The sequence below is a fragment of the Hevea brasiliensis genome, chromosome 15, assembly GCF_030052815.1.
Source record: "Hevea brasiliensis isolate MT/VB/25A 57/8 chromosome 15, ASM3005281v1, whole genome shotgun sequence".
NCBI classification, from domain to species: domain Eukaryota; kingdom Viridiplantae; phylum Streptophyta; class Magnoliopsida; order Malpighiales; family Euphorbiaceae; genus Hevea; species Hevea brasiliensis.
In genome coordinates this window covers 72,046,456-72,064,018 of record NC_079507.1, presented here as the reverse complement: position 1 = coordinate 72,064,018, position 17,563 = coordinate 72,046,456, and the positions used below count along the sequence as shown (strand labels likewise).

The window sequence follows — 17,563 nt, the reverse complement described above, 5'->3', positions numbered from 1 at the left end:
TAATAATTTGAGATTTATTTTTTATAAAATTATAATAATTTTATTAAAATATATTAATTCATATAAATTATCTTTTAATAAAAAATATATTTAAAAATAAAATATAATTTTTAATAAAATTATTATTATTTTATCTAGACATATTAATTCATGAAATTTAGAGACTAAATACAATAGTATATTGAGAAACAAGCCTCGTAAAAAGCAGACTCACTTTCATGTGAGATAGGTTGTGAGGTCAAAATTGTGACCCCATATCAAATCAAATAGAGATATGGCCCATTGGTGTCCAGCAGGGGAAAATATTTATGATACTTATCAGCTCTCGTGGCTTCTCAAATCAAAATTAATAATTACTATTTTTCAATATTTACGTGTAAAATTACCATTGGTTAGCAACTAACTCCCCGTGCAGCATAACCGCAGGGAATCCTAATTCCAGCCCTCTCTTTTAAAAATTTACCATATGAGCCGTTACAATAAATTTCCCTGTTGGTATCGGATTCTGGTATTGCTATTGGCCCCCAAGTGTGCTCAACCATTACTCCATTGCAATATTGCATAACCTGAACACGCGGCCTATACGTTCCGTTAGGGTTTTGAGGAGGCTAATAGCGGAGCAGATGTGATTGGGATATGGTTTTGCGACATGGCGAGGGACGGGTACGTGGTCCCTGCCGACCCTCAGGTGGTTGCTGCGGCCGCCGTCAAGAAGAAGACGCAACCCGCCAGGAGTTGGATTCTCATCAACGCTTCTGGACAAGGAACCATTCTTGATGCTGACAAGCACGCGATCATGCATCGCGTGCAGATTCACGCGCGCGATCTCCGGATTCTCGACCCACTGTTGTCTTATCCCTCTACCATTCTTGGACGAGAGAGGGCTATTGTTTTGAACTTGGAGGTTAATCATACATATTGGATTACTTGTATTTAAATTCTTTTCCTTTCTGTCGTCTATGTTTTTGTTTCTCGCGCTTATTTTCTTCCCATAATTTTTTTTTTGGCAGCACATCAAGGCAATTATTACTTCTGAGGAGGTTGGTGGGTTTCTCTCTCTATCTGTGTGGGAAATGTAAAATGTTGTTCTTGATTGAGTTTAATGGAAACAGTTTGTCTTGTTTCAGTATGTGTATTGACTTTGGGGGCGGGGGGGCGCTGGGTTTGGTGGTGTGGAAGAATGGAGAGTCAAAGAATTTGAATTTATTTTATTGAACCTATATGGATTGAAAGAGAACTTAATTGGGCTTTGCTCATGATTTAAAAATGAGTTCATGGATGATGGAGTAACCTTTCTCATGACTGGAGGTAAATAAGCTCATTATGGGCTTTGAGCTGATTACTATGTTCAAATGAATACTTTCCCCCCTCTTGAAGAAAACCCGTTGTTTCCACATTTTTTTTTTAATTTGTCATTTTAATCTTTGTAGGATGAGATTGTTATTTCAATATGATGTAGGTACTGCTTCGAGATCCGCTGGATGAAAATGTCGTCCCAGTTGTTGAGGAACTTCAAAGGCGACTACCTCCCGCAAATCTCATTCTCCAAGGTCAAGGAGATGGGAAAGAGTATCCCAGTGGGCAAAATGACATTGAGGCTGGTGAAGAGGATGGTGTGTTTCATTATTTTTTTTTATTAATAAAGAAGAAGGATAGTATTTTTGGAAATATTTATTCTTTATATCATGTTTGATTTCATTTTCTATATAATCTTAGTATTTGTTTCTTTCATTTTTGAGCAATCTGTATTATGCACTGCAGAGTCCCCATTTGAATTCCGGGCACTGGAGGTAGCTTTAGAAGCCATCTGTAGCTTTCTAGCTGCGCGTACAACAGAACTAGAGACTGCTGCTTATCCTGCTTTAGATGAGCTTACTTCCAAAGTAAGTATTTACATAATTAATATTCCTGTTGATTAATATTTCTTTGTCTTGCTGAAACAGCCTCGCCTTTTGTCTTGTTTATCTTTTAAGAATTGAAAAAGAAAAAAAAAAAGAAAAGAAAAACTGTCCATGTTTTGGTTGATGATTTGGGTAAAAATCCTACAATTTGCCAATAAAAATTAAATCACCAAAAAACTTGTGCCGGGAGATGAGTTCCTGTGGTGAGATTTATGGAATTATGATTAAGGATTCAATTTCGACTCTGCTTCTTTATCAATGCCTCATCTCGTTTTTATTTTCACTATTGGTTTTCCTCATTTTCTATAAAGAAGTTCCCGGAGGCTATTGGGTCAAATTAGCTGTTTAAGGTTGTGCCTTGACCTTTAACAGGAACCAAATCACTTTGCTTGTGCTCATTTTCATGTTGATGAAAACTAAATCTGTTTGAACTGGGAAGAACACCTTCAAAAATTGCATCTATTGCTTTCTTTCTTGATTTTGACCTGTGTGCTTTGGCAGAGGCCCTGAGAAAAGTATTGAAAGAGAAATCTTCTTCCTGAAACTTTCAATGTCATATTCAACTGCTGATTGTATCATGCAGTTTTTGTTTATCTATTTTCTTAATGATTGATTGAGTTTCTCCTTCTTTGTTACTGACCGCAACTTCAGTATCCATGATAGAAGTGCAAGACTAAAGTTTAACATAAAACCAACCAATGAAATACAAGGTTGCAAAATTCAAAGTAGGACTTTGTGGATAAATAGATTCTAAAGATGATGGATCATTTCCTTATTCACCGTAGGATGATGTCTTATCCTTCACTATTTTTTTTAAATAATGAAAAAATATTATTGCTTTATTTTTTGACATTTGGGGCATCTAATGCTTGATCTCCGAAATGTTGGAGGGTTGCAGTAAATTGTACCAACCGTTCCTCAATTTAGGTGTTTATTTCATTTCAGTTATTTGACTTCATTTTGTTAAAATAAAATCTTTCAATTTTAATTTTGATTTAGAAAAAATTCCTTTAACATGTAATAAATGTTTCCAAAATTTATTTTTTTTAATCAGCACTAAATTAGTATTTAATCAAAATAAATATATAAATTATTATTTATGGTTTATTAATTTTTTAATAAAAACTAAAATATTGATAAAATATAATATATTAATAAAATATTATTTTAAAATTTAAAATTTATTATCATTATTTTTCTAGGTTGTTACAAATTAAATTTCAATTAATAATAAGTAATAAATATAATATATATAATCAATAATTTTATTAATAAATTTAGTTAAAATAAAATATTTTATTGATAATAATTATTAATTAATTTGATCATAAAGGTAAGAAAGAGAACAAGAAGGAAAAGAGTGCAAAAGGGTAATTTTATTCTTTTTAACCTAGAAACTTCTTGTTGTAGGTTAGAGTGATTTTTTCTAAAATAAAATTAAATTTAAGAGATTTTATTTTAACAAATTGGAGTTAAGTGGCTGAAATGAAATAACAACATAAATTGAGGAATGGTTAATGCAATTTTCTTGGAGGGTTGCCCCCTCTTGTACTAGTCTTTCCAGATAACTTTGAAATCATTATTGAAAGTTTGACATGTAAATCTTTGCTTTTAACCTTCTATCATTGGGCCTTCCTTAGTGTACTTCATTTTTGGCTTTATTTTTTATTCATCTTGTTCACATTTCTGAGGATTTAACCCAAAATCGTTTAGAGTGGAGAAAGCGAATCCATGTACCAACCCCAAATTTTTGGGATAAAGGTTTAGTTGAGTTGAGTTTAGGTAAAATCTTTTTCAGTTGCATCCTTTTTATGCTAAGTAGAGTTTTATTTTATCTTCTGATATTTTAACCAAGCTCCCTTTTCTCCTGTTTCTGAAAACTGTGCAGATTAGTAGCCGTAACTTGGACAGAGTTCGAAAACTGAAGAGTGCAATGACGAGGTTGACTGCTCGGGTTCAGAAGGTATGCATATAACATGTTGTGTAGTTTGCAAAAAAATTGCAATATCCAATACTTCTTTCTTCGTTTATCTTACATGATCTTATGTATGTATTGATGATTATGTATAGGTATGGGACAACATTAATCAAAATTCAATTAGGGAGGTATTTAACTCAGGAAATGTTTATAAATGATAGCAAAGGGATTGCATTGCACTAGGTGATTAATTTCGTGGGGAAGTGGGAGTTTGAGACAGACTTATTTAATTTAATAATGAATGAAAGATACTCATAACAGTTGCCATAAAACTTCTGAAAATCAGACAGGAAGTAATACTCTTCATTTTTTATCATAGGTGAGAGATGAACTTGAGCAACTGCTGGATGACGATGATGATATGGCTGACCTTTACTTGTCAAGAAAGTTGGCTGGTGCATCGCCAGTTAGTGGATCTGGGGGTGCCTATTGGTTTTCTGCCTCACCTACCATAGGTTCAAAAATTTCTAGGGCAAGTAGAGCGAGTGTGGCAACAGTTCGTGGAGATGAGAATGATGTTGAGGATCTTGAAATGTTACTAGAGGTAATAAAAAGTGTTCTACTTATGTTGCTTATTTGAAGTGAGGTGAAGCCAATATGTCTAAAACGGGTTATAAAATATTATTGCAGGCCTATTTTATGCAAATTGATAGCACGCTGAACAAATTAAACACGGTATGTCTTTTTCCCCCTTGTGCCTCGGGTACGCTTGTTATTGAAATGAATTTTTTAAGGGAGTTACTGAAGTGATTTTTGTGCTCTTTTTTTTTTTTTTTTAAAAATTTACATTTTTTAATCTGAAAAAAATGCAGTTGCGTGAATATATTGATGATACGGAGGATTACATTAATATTCAGGTAGGTGATGTTGAAATTGAATAAAAGAAAATTATTTGTCAAATATTTTTTTTTTAGGGTTGTATGTATGTCTTTTCATTTGATTTTTGCTACATTTTTCTGCAGCTTGACAATCATCGAAATCAGCTAATTCAGGTGCTTGATTTATCCCTACGTGTATAATGATTTCATACCCAGAATCTAATCTCTCTCTCTCCCCTGTGGTATTAGAATACGTTAATTGAGCTTTTGTACATTTGTTTTCTTCTCTCACCTGTTGCTGCAGTTAGAGCTCTTTCTAAGTTCAGGAACTGTCTGTTTATCTATCTATTCTTTGGTGGCTGGAATATTTGGGATGAATATACCATATACATGGAATGATAACCATGGATACATGTTTAAATGGGTAAACAAGTACTTTCCACTGGTGACATTATAGCTGCCAATTTCAAACTGATTTTGCGTACTGAATTATGTTTTCTTATATTGGTAGGTGGTAATCATAACAGGAGCATTTAGTGCCGCTTTATTCATACTAATTATGTCCTATGCTCGCTATAAAGGTTTGGTTGGATCTTGAATAAAGGTTCTCTTTAGAGGAAGAATACTGAGATTCTTGGTGGGAAGGTATTGTAGCGCTTTGTTTACATCTTTCTTATATTTATTTTATGGGAGTGCCTTTTGATAAATGTGAGGATGAAATCTCATTCCTTGCACTGCACACGTAAAATTTCAGGTCAGAGGTTGAGTCTGGAGGAAGTTGATATAAATCGTCAAACGGCTGATCAATTGCAACAGTGATAATTGTAAAACAATACAGAATTTTACTTGTCATTTTTCCTTGAGAGTACTGATTCATAATTTTCCCTTATTTTTCTTATAGGCATCAGAATTTGGAGATAAATATAGTTTTATTTATTTTGTTAATGTGTAACCATCATTATGTTTTCAAAACAAACATTGTTTGTTATTATCCCAAAAAGTATATAAATAATTTATAAGAGATTATTTTTGGTCAATTATCCATCGCATTTGCAATATTTGTGGCTAACACATTTTATTTTTGTAATTAATTTATTATAAATAAATATTTTTTAAATAATTAATTCATTTTTTTAGTTATAAAAAAATATTATTTTTATTTTAAAAAAAAATAATTGGAAATATGACTTTTTAATTATAATTAAAAAAAATACTTGTCAAATCTTTTCAAAAATGAATTGTTTAAATTTTCGCATACCATAGTTTATTCCAAAATGTATAACATAAATTAGAATAGTTTTGGAGTGTTCATATGTTTGGTAGTTTCTCCCTTATCCATTTTCATCAACACAATCAGATGGCACGTACCAGTTTCCACCTCTTCTTCTCCTTTACAAAAAAAAACAACTGTTTGTTGTTACGTCTGGCAAGCATCTTTTGCCGTGGGTGGGTCGGTCTTTCTTTTTTTTTTTTGTGCGCATGTATCAATGTTTGTAATATTTATCTATCATAATTTTTAATAATATCCATCAATCTCAAAACACCCAACCCAACTTGGCATTATACAGCTACATCTCTTTAACTGTGATCCATACATTCGCCTCATCACATGACATCCACGTGCCCAAGGCTAAATAACCTACCTGTTACTGTAACACTGCCTGCTACAAAAACGGTGACGCTAAAGCCGTAGAGAGTGCGCAGGTTATGCCAGCGGGAAAATTCTAGCGCGCTCTCCCCCCCCCCCCCAAAAAAAAATTTCTCGTTCCTCTTTCAAATTTTTTTTCCATGTTATTAAATATATATATATATATATATATATATATATATATATATATTTTTTTTTTTTCCCTCTTTGTTTCGAGTTTTGGTGTTTTGATTGCTTTCAGGCAGGAAAACACTGAAGCAGATAGGTAGATCATATCAAGGGTCCAGTGCCATTGAATGAATCGAACAAGACCTACATCGAATACTCCAAAAAATCTCACGCCATTCCCTTGTTTCGATTCTTTTTCTTTCTTTTTCTCGCCCATCAAACAGAAAATTGGGTAGGTTTTTTTTCTTTTTTTTTTTTTCGAGGGCTGTCGTCAAAAACGGCATAGAATTCTCGTGATTTGTTGCGTATTGGTAACATGCACCATGTGGGGTACGTGAATAAATTTAAAAAAGTGTGTATGTGTATGTGTTTTATGCGTGTGAGTTATAGTACGCAGGTGGCGGCGTCAGTGAAGATGATGTTCAACCAGGTGGTGAAGGTCCAAAGAAAGAAGCTTGCCGCATGCATGACATGTCCTCTCTGCAATAAGCTGTTTAGAGACGCTACGACCATCTCTGAATGTCTCCACACCTGTGAGAGCCTCTCTCTCTCTCTCTCTGCTCTGTGTTATTCCATTTGTACTTCCTTTACTTCGTTTGTTGACGTGGGTACTCAGTGGTAACTAATCTTCCATTTACTTTTTCTTTTTTGCACTTTTTTTTTTGTTATTTTCCCCGTTTTACGTGATGAAGATATTTCTAATTTTGCTTTTTTTTTTTTATTAAAATAGAGTTTCTTGGTATTATAGCATTTCATTAGCTTGTTTTGTTTTGAGCGCTAAACTTGTTTGAATTTGATTTCGTAGTGGGCAAGTTGGCTATTTTTGAATGCATGAATTGGAATTTATTTATATTAAATTATTTAATCTCACTTCTAATCTAGTTACCTTGTGATTTTACCTCAAGTACATGAGCTGCTATTTTTCCCTGATAATACAAGTGTTTGAACCGTAAATATTCTTATTTAAGGCAAATAAGATGTGCGTACTACTGGCGCATCAAACAAGCAAATATCTCATCAAGTCTCTATAATTTTAAAACAGTTTGCAGGAAATGCATATGTGACAAGGTATCTGATGAGGACTTAGATACCTGTCCAGTGTGTAATATCGACTTGGGGTGTGCTCCACTAGAGAAGCTCAGGTATTTGATCATCTTCTTCTCTGTAATACATTGCAAAAAAGCTTATCCCACTGCAATTATGAATGATGAAGACAAATGTGAATGATGTTTGGCTATTAGCCAGTTAATTATATCATTTAGGGGATAGCATTAGAATTATTGATATGTGTTCACCATATTATCAATGAACTGTCTAGCAGGACAATCTCTGGTTTTCCATAGGTTGGAACAAGTCTTGATTCAATCAATTGATGTTTTAGTTTCTGCACTATTAGTAAAAAGTAGAAGTCATAATTATTTGTGCTTGCAGATGTTGGGCACCTCTTGCTCCAGCTCGTCATGTAGGTGCTTTTATGTTTTCATATACAAGTTTTTCTTGTAAAGAAACTAGCAAATATATTATGTTTGAACCCGTGGTTCATTCTCTTGACATGCTATACAGAATGGTTCATTTGTACTTACCACTTGAAAGACAAACAAGATTGACAAAATGGTCATTAATTTGATCACCACAGACACTGTCTTAACTTGCTTATCTATGCTGATCCACAGGGCAGACCACAGTGTGCAAGATCTAAAGGCCAAGCTCTTTGCTTCCAAAAGAGAAAAGACTAAGGCACCTGCAGTTGTGCCCTCAGTCCCAAAAGCTGTGCCCTTAGCCCCATTGGCAGGCAGAAGAAAGGAGATATCTCTCTCTTCCTTGGTGGTCAGCACACCCAAAGCAGCAGCAAAGTCTGTTCTGCCTAGGAAAAGATTGAAATGCATTGCAAGGAAAAGTCCGGATGTACGAGAATCTATTCTCGCTGAGGAACTGCTTGTTAAGAAGGTGGATGACTGCTACGAGAGTTTAAGCTCACCTGAAACTATAAGCCAAATTGCACAAGCTAAAAGGCAGGTAAAGGAGGCCATTCAGTTTCTGTACCATATTGCATTTTTCTTTAATAATCATATCCCTTAGAAAATGATCCATATACCTTTGGTTTGATAGTTGTTTCACGTGTAATCATTGTCAACGTGTAGAATTCCAATCCCGAGCCATCCCAACAGTGCAAGACAAATAAGGATACAGAGGACAGCGCTGAACCATGTGAAGGCAAAACTGAGTTGTGCAAACCCTTAAATTGTCTGGTTGAAACTGCAAGCAAATCAAAGCCTAATAAGTCTGATATAAAGGAAGCTACTGTCCAAATGCAGCTGCCTGGTCCTGCAGAGAATGAAGCTCAAGTGCTTAAAGCCATGGTTAAGAAGCATCGTAAAAAATCAAAAGTTATTGGTTATGAAAATAAATTTTCTGTGTCGCCGGCAGGGTCAGTGAAGACTAAAAAGTTGCAAGGTGTACGCAAAAATAGAGCAGTTGTCTCTGAGGGCTTGAATATTCCAGCACAAACTTTTGTTGATGCAAGCAGTAAATGTGATGGAAGATTTAGTCCAATTTGGTTCTCATTAGTTGCTTCTGATGATCAGTGAGATGTGCTTTCTTTTTCTTTATTGTAGATTTGAATGATTTAATTTTACAGTTAGCATGTCGCATTTTGAGTCGTGACATTTTGACTAATGATTGCAGGGAAGAAGATGCACTCTTGCCACAGATATCTTCATGCTACTTGAGGGTTAAGTGAGTTCCATTATTCCCCCACCGACTAAATTTTGTGTTTTACTGCTACCAATCTTTAATTTTGGCAGCATTTTCCAAGTTTGCAACATTTGAAATTTAGGGGCAATTTTGGTTTGCCATACTTCAATTTGGTACTTCTTTTCTACCTACATGAACTATAGTGATGTCTTATATTAAACATCGTACGTATTTGCTATATAATTTCGCTTTGTTTCTGAAATAAGCTTTGATATGCTTTTGTTCTACATTAAAGGCAAGGGGTTAAAGCTTTAATTTAATGGTACTAAAGTCATCTTTATGTCTATGAAATTTTGAATTAAGTCTATATCGGAACCAAATAAATAAAAAGAAAAAAAAAACAAGGATTTTTTTTTTTATTTATTTTTTGGATTTTCAATGAGATGCATATTTCCAAATATATTTAAGTAAAACAAAAACTTAGCACCGCTTAAATCAAAAGTAGGATGTATTACTCTATGCACAAAAGCTTTTAAGTTTGGAAACTGGGGATTCTATCAATATTTACTCTTATTTGACAATGTTGGTGTGACCATCTACTCAAAACAAGATGAATTGTCTTCTTGTTTGAAAATGTTTCAATAACTCTCTCTTAACTTCTATGCACTTGCTCTAAAATTTTATTAGCTCAGCAATTTCAATTTGCCACAGGGATGGCAATTTACCCGTTTCATCTATTAAAAAGTATCTGGTGCAAAAGCTGGGTCTTGCTAGCGAGGCTGAGGTAATTTCATTGTTGTCTTTTCATCAAAAAGGTTAGTTTTACAGGTATTGATAGGGATATAATGTTGAAGCTACAGCAGCTGCTTGAAATTCTTGCAGGTAGAAATTTCACTAAATGGCCAGCCGGTGCTTTCTACGTTGCAGTTGCATCATTTGGTAGACAGGTGGTTGCAGATGGCACCAACAGCCGAAAGAATACGGACAAGTGTTGGCAGCTCAGCGAAAGAGTTTGTGATGGTTCTGTCATATGGTCGAAAAACTCATCCTCCATGAAATATTTGGTTCATGGTCATGCTTCATTCAATGGCATGGCAGCAGTGATTTCAATCCAGTTGATCTAAGACATCTATTTTTTTGCCACCATGCAATCGCGTGTTGGAACGTGGAAATCCAAATTTCTCGTCTTCATAACGAATGTACACAGGTTCAATTTGCTATGACATGTGGTGCATAACCTGTTCTTTTACATTCGTGGATTTTCCTTGTTTAGTAAAGGTATAGAAATAGTAGAAATTATAGAGAAATACAGAAACAACAGAGAATAGAAGAATACTGATTTTCAATTCACAAGCTGAGAGATTTTGGTTTGATTAATGTCAGAATCCATTGAACAAAGGTCGCTGTAAGAAAGCAGGACATGCACAGGATTCATGTCGCTGGCCTAACAAGTTGAGATGAGATGATATGATCGTCTTATAAGATCTGAAAGTCAAATTTTCGCTGAGCACTTTGGATTAACTGTGAACTCCCTTCTGTGCTGATGCCGGCACGGGCATATTTACTGAAAACTAGAAGGAAAATGTAATATTTTCTCCATGGTTGAATTTATATGCTAAAGTAAAAACTTTTCTTTCTTTAATTTGCGCAAATACATTAAAAATTTCCTTTCTTTTCCCCGATTCAAGGACAGTACAATTATAGTTAGTGCCTATTGGATATTGATTTTGAAAGTCTAAATTTACTTTTTTAAATAAAAATATTATTTAAAATACTATTAAAAAAAGTAATTTAAAAAAATTATTTTATTATTTTAATATTTTTATAATTAAAATTTATTAAATTTAATTTTAAATTAATTTTTAATATTCTCTGATTGATATATTTATAAAAATAAATTTTTTACCCGTAATTTCAATACTAATACTAAAGAAGTCGTTAGTTGTTGGGCAATTGCTTTCATCGTGTAGTTTATCAATAAGGCCTCTGATTACATAATACAATACAAATCCTGCAACTCTGAAATATAGTACAAAATCTTATAAATTTCTTGATATGAGAAAAAAGGGGTCAATAGTCAACGCAATATTTATCGGCTGAAAAAGAGAATGCGATCCCTATTTTTTTATCACTCGCAAAACAGAATTAAAAAAAAAAGGTTCAAAGTTGACATGTCCGCTGCCTCTGAGTGAAAGGCTTCGAAGGAGGTGCCGTCATCACCGTGCTCAGCTCTATAAAAAAATTGGTTGAGGGGACGTTGGGTATCATCCTGGCAGGAGTCAAAGTGACTGCTGCATCTCTGTCAAACGTTCCTAATGTTGTTAATTCTGGGAGTTCAGGTGGGAGCCTCCTCCTGAGAAGTGGTTTAAACTTAACGTGGATGGAGCATTTTCTTCAGTCACTAAAATGGCCACTGGTGGAGGGGTTATTCGCGATTCCAATGGCAAATGGGCAGCTGGGTTTTTGGCTAATTTTGGCAGGTTTCGGATTTGACGTTGCTGAGCGCCAGGCGCTCTGATTTTCGTAAATGAGCTCTAAGCACCACAATGCAGGCAACCTAAAAAGGTAATTATTATAAGCAATCACTTAATTTTATATTTATTTTTATAAAAATAATTAAATTTTAATTTTTTTTATAAAATTTATTTAATCTCAATTTAATTTTATAAAAATTACTATAATAAAAAATTAAAAATTTACAAGTTAATTTAATAACCTATCAATTATTTTATAAGTAAAATTATTTTATTTTATTAATTAAAAAAAAAATAAAATGTATAAAACGCATCCAACTACCCCTTTATTATCAAATCCCTTCCTTTTCTCATTTTCTTTTTCACCAATAACCACTATGTAATTAGTTTCTAAAAAAAAAAAAAAAAATGCATAAAACACATCCAACTATCCATTTATCATCAAATTCCTTCATTTTCTCCTTTTCTTTTTCACTAGTAACCACTATGTAAATAATTTTATTTGTAAAATAATTGACAAGTCAGCAGATTAACAGTGACTTTAATGAAATTAAATTGAAATTTAATGAATTTTATGAAATAAATTAAAATTTAATAACCTTTATAAAAATATTCATAAAATTAACTCAAACTAAGGCTATCCCATTCGCAAGGACCATATCACGGAGGGCCGGATGTTTTAGCATAGAGTAAACATTTCTGCTTCTTCAGTCAATAGTGTATTCCTATAAGGCAGTATCATACCTCTCAGTTTAATGGCAGAATCTCTGCTGGCTCTATAACTTCATTGTTGCCAGTTATCAGTAGTGCAAAACCAAGCAAGTGTCCACTGCTATTGTGGATATTGAGAATAAACTAAATAACTGGTTCTACTTCTCATATAACTTCAAAACATCAGGCACATAGTAAATGATAACCCCAATAAGTCATTTATTCTGAAGGTAAATCTAATCCCTCAAACCAACTTTTTTTTTAAAAAAAAATTAAGACCCATAAATATTTTTTGCATAGCTCTCATAATTTGAAACGACGGAAGCACATAACAAAACTTAATGTTAAACTTGTTTTACAGGTAACTCATGCATGCCTAGCAACCTTCCAGTAAGAGGTTTAATAAGTCTGCAATGACCTGGCACATAGCCAGAACACCTATGAAGTCCTAACCATTTGAACCACCCAATTCTTCAGCAAGTACATACCAAAAGGCAACAGAACAGAATCCCATACAGGAGGCCATATTTGGGAGAAATTGGCTTTCAATCAACAGAATTCCATCAGTTTACAATAGCACACTTTCTCTAATGCCTCCACCTCAGGAATGAATTTATGGCCCGATGCAAAACATTTTTGCCCAAAATAAGGTTCACCACAAACAGTATTTAACATTTTGGCATAGAGGGAGTTGCAAAGAAGGATGAGAAATCTACAGCTACAATAACATTCTATATTGACTACATATCCAAGTCAAACAAAATGCAAATGGATACTACTTGCGTTATCATTAAACGAACATCTGGGAATTACCATTACAAAACAAGGAAAAAATATTGCATAAATATGGACACTAATTACCTATTACAAGGATTAGGCTATTAGATTTCAATTGAAAGTCTACTGTAGGTGATACCATTCCTAATGATCGCTAGTCAAAATTCAATTGTTAGTCAACTTCTTGATAGAAAGATCTTGATAACTAAAGCAACAAACAAAAAAGAAAACAAATTCTGATGAATGATATTAGAAAGATGCAAATTCCTGTATCATAACAATTTCCTAACATTACAAAACTATAGCATCAATTCCTTGCTATCCATTGAATTCTCTTGTAATTTCTTACTACTACTAACTCAATTCTTTTATCAAGAAATTCAAAAACAGGAATCAGCAAAGTTAGGAGATCTCAAAGACGTTCACACACACAGCAATTATGTTTGTAAATCCTATTAAAGAAAAGCAGGAATCTTTTCCAAGAAGAAGAAAAGATAAAGTACCGCTACAAGCCCCCTCTTGGGCTATCATCATCAGAAAGCAGGTTCACATACGATGACGTTTCCATATCATCCGCCACAAGATCATTCGTGCTCCTCAGCAACGCGTGTAAAAACACCAAAACCACACCGATTCCAACCGAAACCACTACATTAAGCCAAACGCCACTCCAAACCAACACCAAAAGCGTAACCGCAAAAAGCGCAACTAGAACCAGCAAATCATTCACCTGGTAACCGAAAACGCTGAGCGGCTCCTCGCGAGAGAAGTAGAGAAAGACCCAAGCGACGAGCGTGAAAAAGAAGGCGATTAGGGAGAGAGGATGATAGAGGAGACTGAAGAAGAGGACGAGCAAGACAATTATCGAGTAATTAGTGCGAAAATGAGTGAAGTTCTGAGTTATGCGAGTAGTGGAGTCGGGAATGGAGGATGGGAGGTTGAGAGAGGTGAGATCTAGGAAAAGGGACCACGGATGAAGGCTAGCTTTTAGGGATTGGGAGGTTTTCTTGAAGCGAGAGAAGAATTGAGGAGAATTTGACATTGTTGTCATTACCGTTGGTGAACGAAGATCGTAGCTTTCTGATTCAAAGGCTTTTCATGTCGTTTGAAACAATAAGTTTTTGGAGAACGTTAGAAACCATCTGAGTTGACTTGGGCGATTTCCACTGTCCTTCTTTACTTTACTCTTGACAGGTGATTTTGGACTTGGCTGTGGCTGGTGAGTAATGTTGATATTTGCCCACTCCAGTTCATAAACCCAATCAGTTCAGGACTCACAGGCCGAAACTCAACCATATCTAGGCCGAGAAATAATATAGCTCATAAATTTATAAAATATTTAGTTTAGAGAGATCTTAAACCAAAATTTCAGTCATATTTGCAAGATTTTCTTCTCTTTTAGTACATAAAATGAAAGGTAGGATCTTACACATAATCTTGTGGCATCGACTGACATATAAGCTCCGGCGACGGTGGCTGCTTTTGACAACAAAAGATTCTCATAAGGTGTAATTCAGTTAAATGCAAGATGTAAACTAGCTACTGTTGGATGATATTATGAGTTAGTCATAAGGTCTAGTTAATGAAGAGTTTATTATTGTAATTATTATATTTAGCACATGAAAAGTTGATTATTAATATAGTGATGGCAAATGAACAATATGTTGACCAGAAGAATTAAATCACATGTCATATATATTTTTTTAATTTAAAATAAATAATTGAAATTATTAAAAAAATTAAATATAGATTTTAAAAAAAATAATAATTACTTATAAAAAAATAAAATTTTAACTATTAATAATTTTGTATTCAGTAGTTCAAATTATAAAAATATGATAATTCATTTAAAATTTAAATATTAATCTCAATACATAAAACTAAACTGAGAATAACTCTAACAGTAAATAAAATAAAATAAAAAATTGCTCCCTCTTTCCTTTTCTTAATTTTGTTATTTTACTAATTAAAATTTTGAAGTACTTAATGTTTCTTAAAATGTTTAAAATATGTATTAGAAATAAATTTATAATTTTAACATTAATAATTATCTATAAGTAAAACATAATTTAGAGAGTTTTTGTGATAATTTTATTTTGTAATAATTAGTATTAGATAAATTATTAAATTTTAGTTTAACGATAAAATAAATAAATCAACTATTGAAGACAATAAAATTTGTGTACTTCTTTAAATCGACATATGAAATTTTTCATCCGAATGGAAATATCAATATTTATGTGAAAGAGATTTTAACTCAAAATTTTGAATAATTTTTATAACTCGTACCTGTATTTTGTTTCATATTTTATTTTTATTTTTTAACTTTAATTTATTTTTTAAAAACTTTAAATTTTAATTTTATTTTAAAAAATATTTATAATCGATTATTCCAGATTTTTAAGTTAAAATGATTAGTGAAATTTTTCTTTTTTTCTAATTTTATGAGAAAGAGAAAGATTTATCATTCATCAAAAAAATATTAAAACACTAAATATTATATTATAATTTAGAAAAAAAAAATTTTAATTTAAAAATTTACTATTATAAATTAGATAATTTTTTATGAAATAAAATTAAAATTTATAAATTTTTTAATAATAAATCAAAGTTAAGTGTATGAGAGAAATATGAGGTAAAATTCAGATACGTTCTTTTTTTCGTTCTTTCTCCTTTCTCCCTAGGGACTTTGCCCTTTTATTGCCAACAATATGGGCATGGGAGGGCTTCCTCCCCAACCCGATTGTGAGTTGCCCTCCTCGCCTCGGGTTGGATTTAAGTTTTATGTGTTGTTTTCTGCATATATGGGCTTGATAGAGAGGGTTAGAGAAATCCACTTTTGGTTCTATTTATGTCATTTTTCTTGGTTCTTATTGGGATTTATGAGGAACTTGTAAATCTTTCGCCTGAGCATCTTTGATTGATGATGTGAGGGAGTGGAAATCTAGTGGTAGTGCTTCATTGGGGGGCCGATATCCATATGGTTGACAAAAGGCGCAATTAGGACGCCAAAAAGTGTTGTCACCGCTACCTCTTGCTGGTTTTGCATTGATCTTCTGCTTCTGTACACTTCCTTTAGGAGAATGGGTGTTGTTTTGTCCATCGGAGCCATTTGCATGGCATTATTTAAGTAGGTGCTTGTTGGTTCTAGATCATGAGGATTGATTTGTGGCTTAATCCAATTACACTTCGATTCGTTTCAAAGATTGTTCTCCAAATTCAACGGCACTCCTCTCCAATTCTTCAGGTACAATTCCTCAATTCCTCTAGAAGCACGCACTTTCTACGCAAATTCATTGTGTGACAAGAATCCACCAAGAAAATCCACTTTTCTCGGCACTGACAAACCAGCTTCTCATCAACAGAACCCGATTGACAAAAATTCAACGACTAGCAAAATGGAACACACCCAATAAATAGAGCCACCCAAGACCCCCTTAAGCCGTCTTCAATTATCGATACAGTGACAACAGCGGTACTGTTGGTAGTACCAAGGAAAAAGTTGTAGAGAAATTGAAGAAGCATGAGATGGTGATGCTGATGAAAAGAAAAGAGAAAAAACTAGAGAAAATGACACAGAAAGGGAGCGTTTTGATGAATAACAAATGTTTTTTTTTTTTTCATCAAAAGAAATAGACAATAATTTGATTCTGTCGTCTTAGCCTCTCACAATGAATTGATAACAAAAGGATTGTCGTTTGGAAGCCTCTCACAATGAATTGATAACAAAAGGATTGTCGTTTAGAGTGATAATAGTTATTGTAGATATAGATCAGCAATAACAATGACAGTGATGCTTATCATTGGCAGTTTTCTTGCAAAAGCCACCCTTGGGGCAACCAGAGGAGCAAAACGCCGAGCACTTGCCATTAGTATTGGGATCGTCGTCAATACCTGGCCTGCATCTTCCAAGCTCATAATGTTCAGTACAGCATTTTGCTTGCCCAGCTACTTCATTACAATTTGCACATAGCATCAGGACTATTATCAGAACACATGAAATTAAATACTTTCATTTGGGGCATCCTTCTTTTTACCACCTTTTAATCAGAACAAGCTTATCAGAACAAGAGTGATTTTTCAAGTATACGAATATAGGAACTGAATTATTCACTAAATAGGAATTAATTATGTTCAATGCAAATAATTAAGGAATATTAGCTTGTTAATTATTTTGTATGGTCATGATATTAAATAATATAAAAAAAAATTCTATTAATACTATTAACATTCAATCAGGAGAAGATTTCTAATAAGCACAGTTAATTGCGTAACCAGACGAGAAATAAGTCATAATAAAATAAAAAAAAAAGAATATTGAATCACATTTTGGAAATCTAGAATAGGATATATAAAATTTATTTTATTCGCTTTCTCTTATTTTCATTCTAAAA

At 33.3% G+C, this 17,563-nt stretch overlaps 3 protein-coding genes across 8 annotated transcripts; 2 read left to right on the top strand and 1 right to left on the bottom strand.

Moving 5' to 3' along the window:
* Positions 1-470: 470 nt before the first annotated feature.
* On the top strand, positions 471-5,734 carry LOC110635450 (magnesium transporter MRS2-2). Its single transcript, XM_021784783.2, has 12 exons — positions 471-904; positions 1,011-1,040; positions 1,460-1,613; positions 1,762-1,883; positions 3,790-3,864; positions 4,199-4,423; positions 4,510-4,554; positions 4,692-4,736; positions 4,842-4,871; positions 5,002-5,121; positions 5,209-5,342; positions 5,452-5,734. The coding sequence occupies exons 1-11, from the start codon at positions 650-652 to the stop codon at positions 5,293-5,295; spliced, it is 1,188 nt and encodes a 395-aa protein (XP_021640475.1). The 5' UTR covers positions 471-649; the 3' UTR covers positions 5,296-5,342; positions 5,452-5,734.
* A 797-nt stretch (positions 5,735-6,531) lies between these two features.
* Positions 6,532-10,849, top strand: LOC110635447 (E3 ubiquitin protein ligase DRIP2). 6 transcript variants are annotated; one of them, XR_009144143.1, is made up of 9 exons: positions 6,532-6,745; positions 6,904-7,046; positions 7,556-7,655; positions 8,187-8,529; positions 8,655-9,097; positions 9,199-9,249; positions 9,919-9,991; positions 10,071-10,414; positions 10,591-10,849. XR_009144143.1 is itself a non-coding variant. In XM_058136284.1 (8 exons), the coding sequence occupies exons 1-8, from the start codon at positions 6,642-6,644 to the stop codon at positions 10,261-10,263; spliced, it is 1,431 nt and encodes a 476-aa protein (XP_057992267.1). In that variant the 5' UTR covers positions 6,532-6,641; the 3' UTR covers positions 10,264-10,849. The 6 variants fall into 6 exon arrangements, 4 of the variants coding, with proteins under 4 accessions (XP_057992267.1, XP_057992266.1, XP_057992268.1 ...); XR_009144142.1 differs by having other exon boundaries at positions 10,071-10,485; XM_058136284.1 differs by having other exon boundaries at positions 10,090-10,849.
* A 2,542-nt stretch (positions 10,850-13,391) lies between these two features.
* On the bottom strand, positions 13,392-14,443 carry LOC110635418 (PRA1 family protein D-like). Its single transcript, XM_021784738.2, has one exon. The coding sequence runs from the start codon at positions 14,218-14,220 to the stop codon at positions 13,675-13,677; it is 546 nt and encodes a 181-aa protein (XP_021640430.2). The 5' UTR covers positions 14,221-14,443; the 3' UTR covers positions 13,392-13,674.
* Between the last annotated feature and the right edge of the window lie 3,120 nt (positions 14,444-17,563).

Excerpts from the sequence above, each read along its gene's own strand:
- LOC110635450 (XM_021784783.2), top strand. The coding sequence starts at position 650 with ATGGCGAGGGACGGGTACGTGGTCCCTGCCGACCCTCAGGTGGTTGCT. Across the intron at positions 1,614-1,761 it reads TGAGGCTGGTGAAGAGGATG|AGTCCCCATTTGAATTCCGG; the intron begins GTGTGTTTCATT and ends TATGCACTGCAG. Across the intron at positions 4,737-4,841 it reads AGGATTACATTAATATTCAG|CTTGACAATCATCGAAATCA; the intron begins GTAGGTGATGTT and ends ATTTTTCTGCAG.
- LOC110635447 (XM_058136283.1), top strand. The coding sequence starts at position 6,642 with ATGAATCGAACAAGACCTACATCGAATACTCCAAAAAATCTCACGCCA. Across the intron at positions 7,047-7,555 it reads CTCTGAATGTCTCCACACCT|TTTGCAGGAAATGCATATGT; the intron begins GTGAGAGCCTCT and ends ATTTTAAAACAG. Across the intron at positions 9,098-9,198 it reads TTAGTTGCTTCTGATGATCA|GGAAGAAGATGCACTCTTGC; the intron begins GTGAGATGTGCT and ends TAATGATTGCAG.
- LOC110635418 (XM_021784738.2), bottom strand. The coding sequence starts at position 14,220 with ATGACAACAATGTCAAATTCTCCTCAATTCTTCTCTCGCTTCAAGAAA.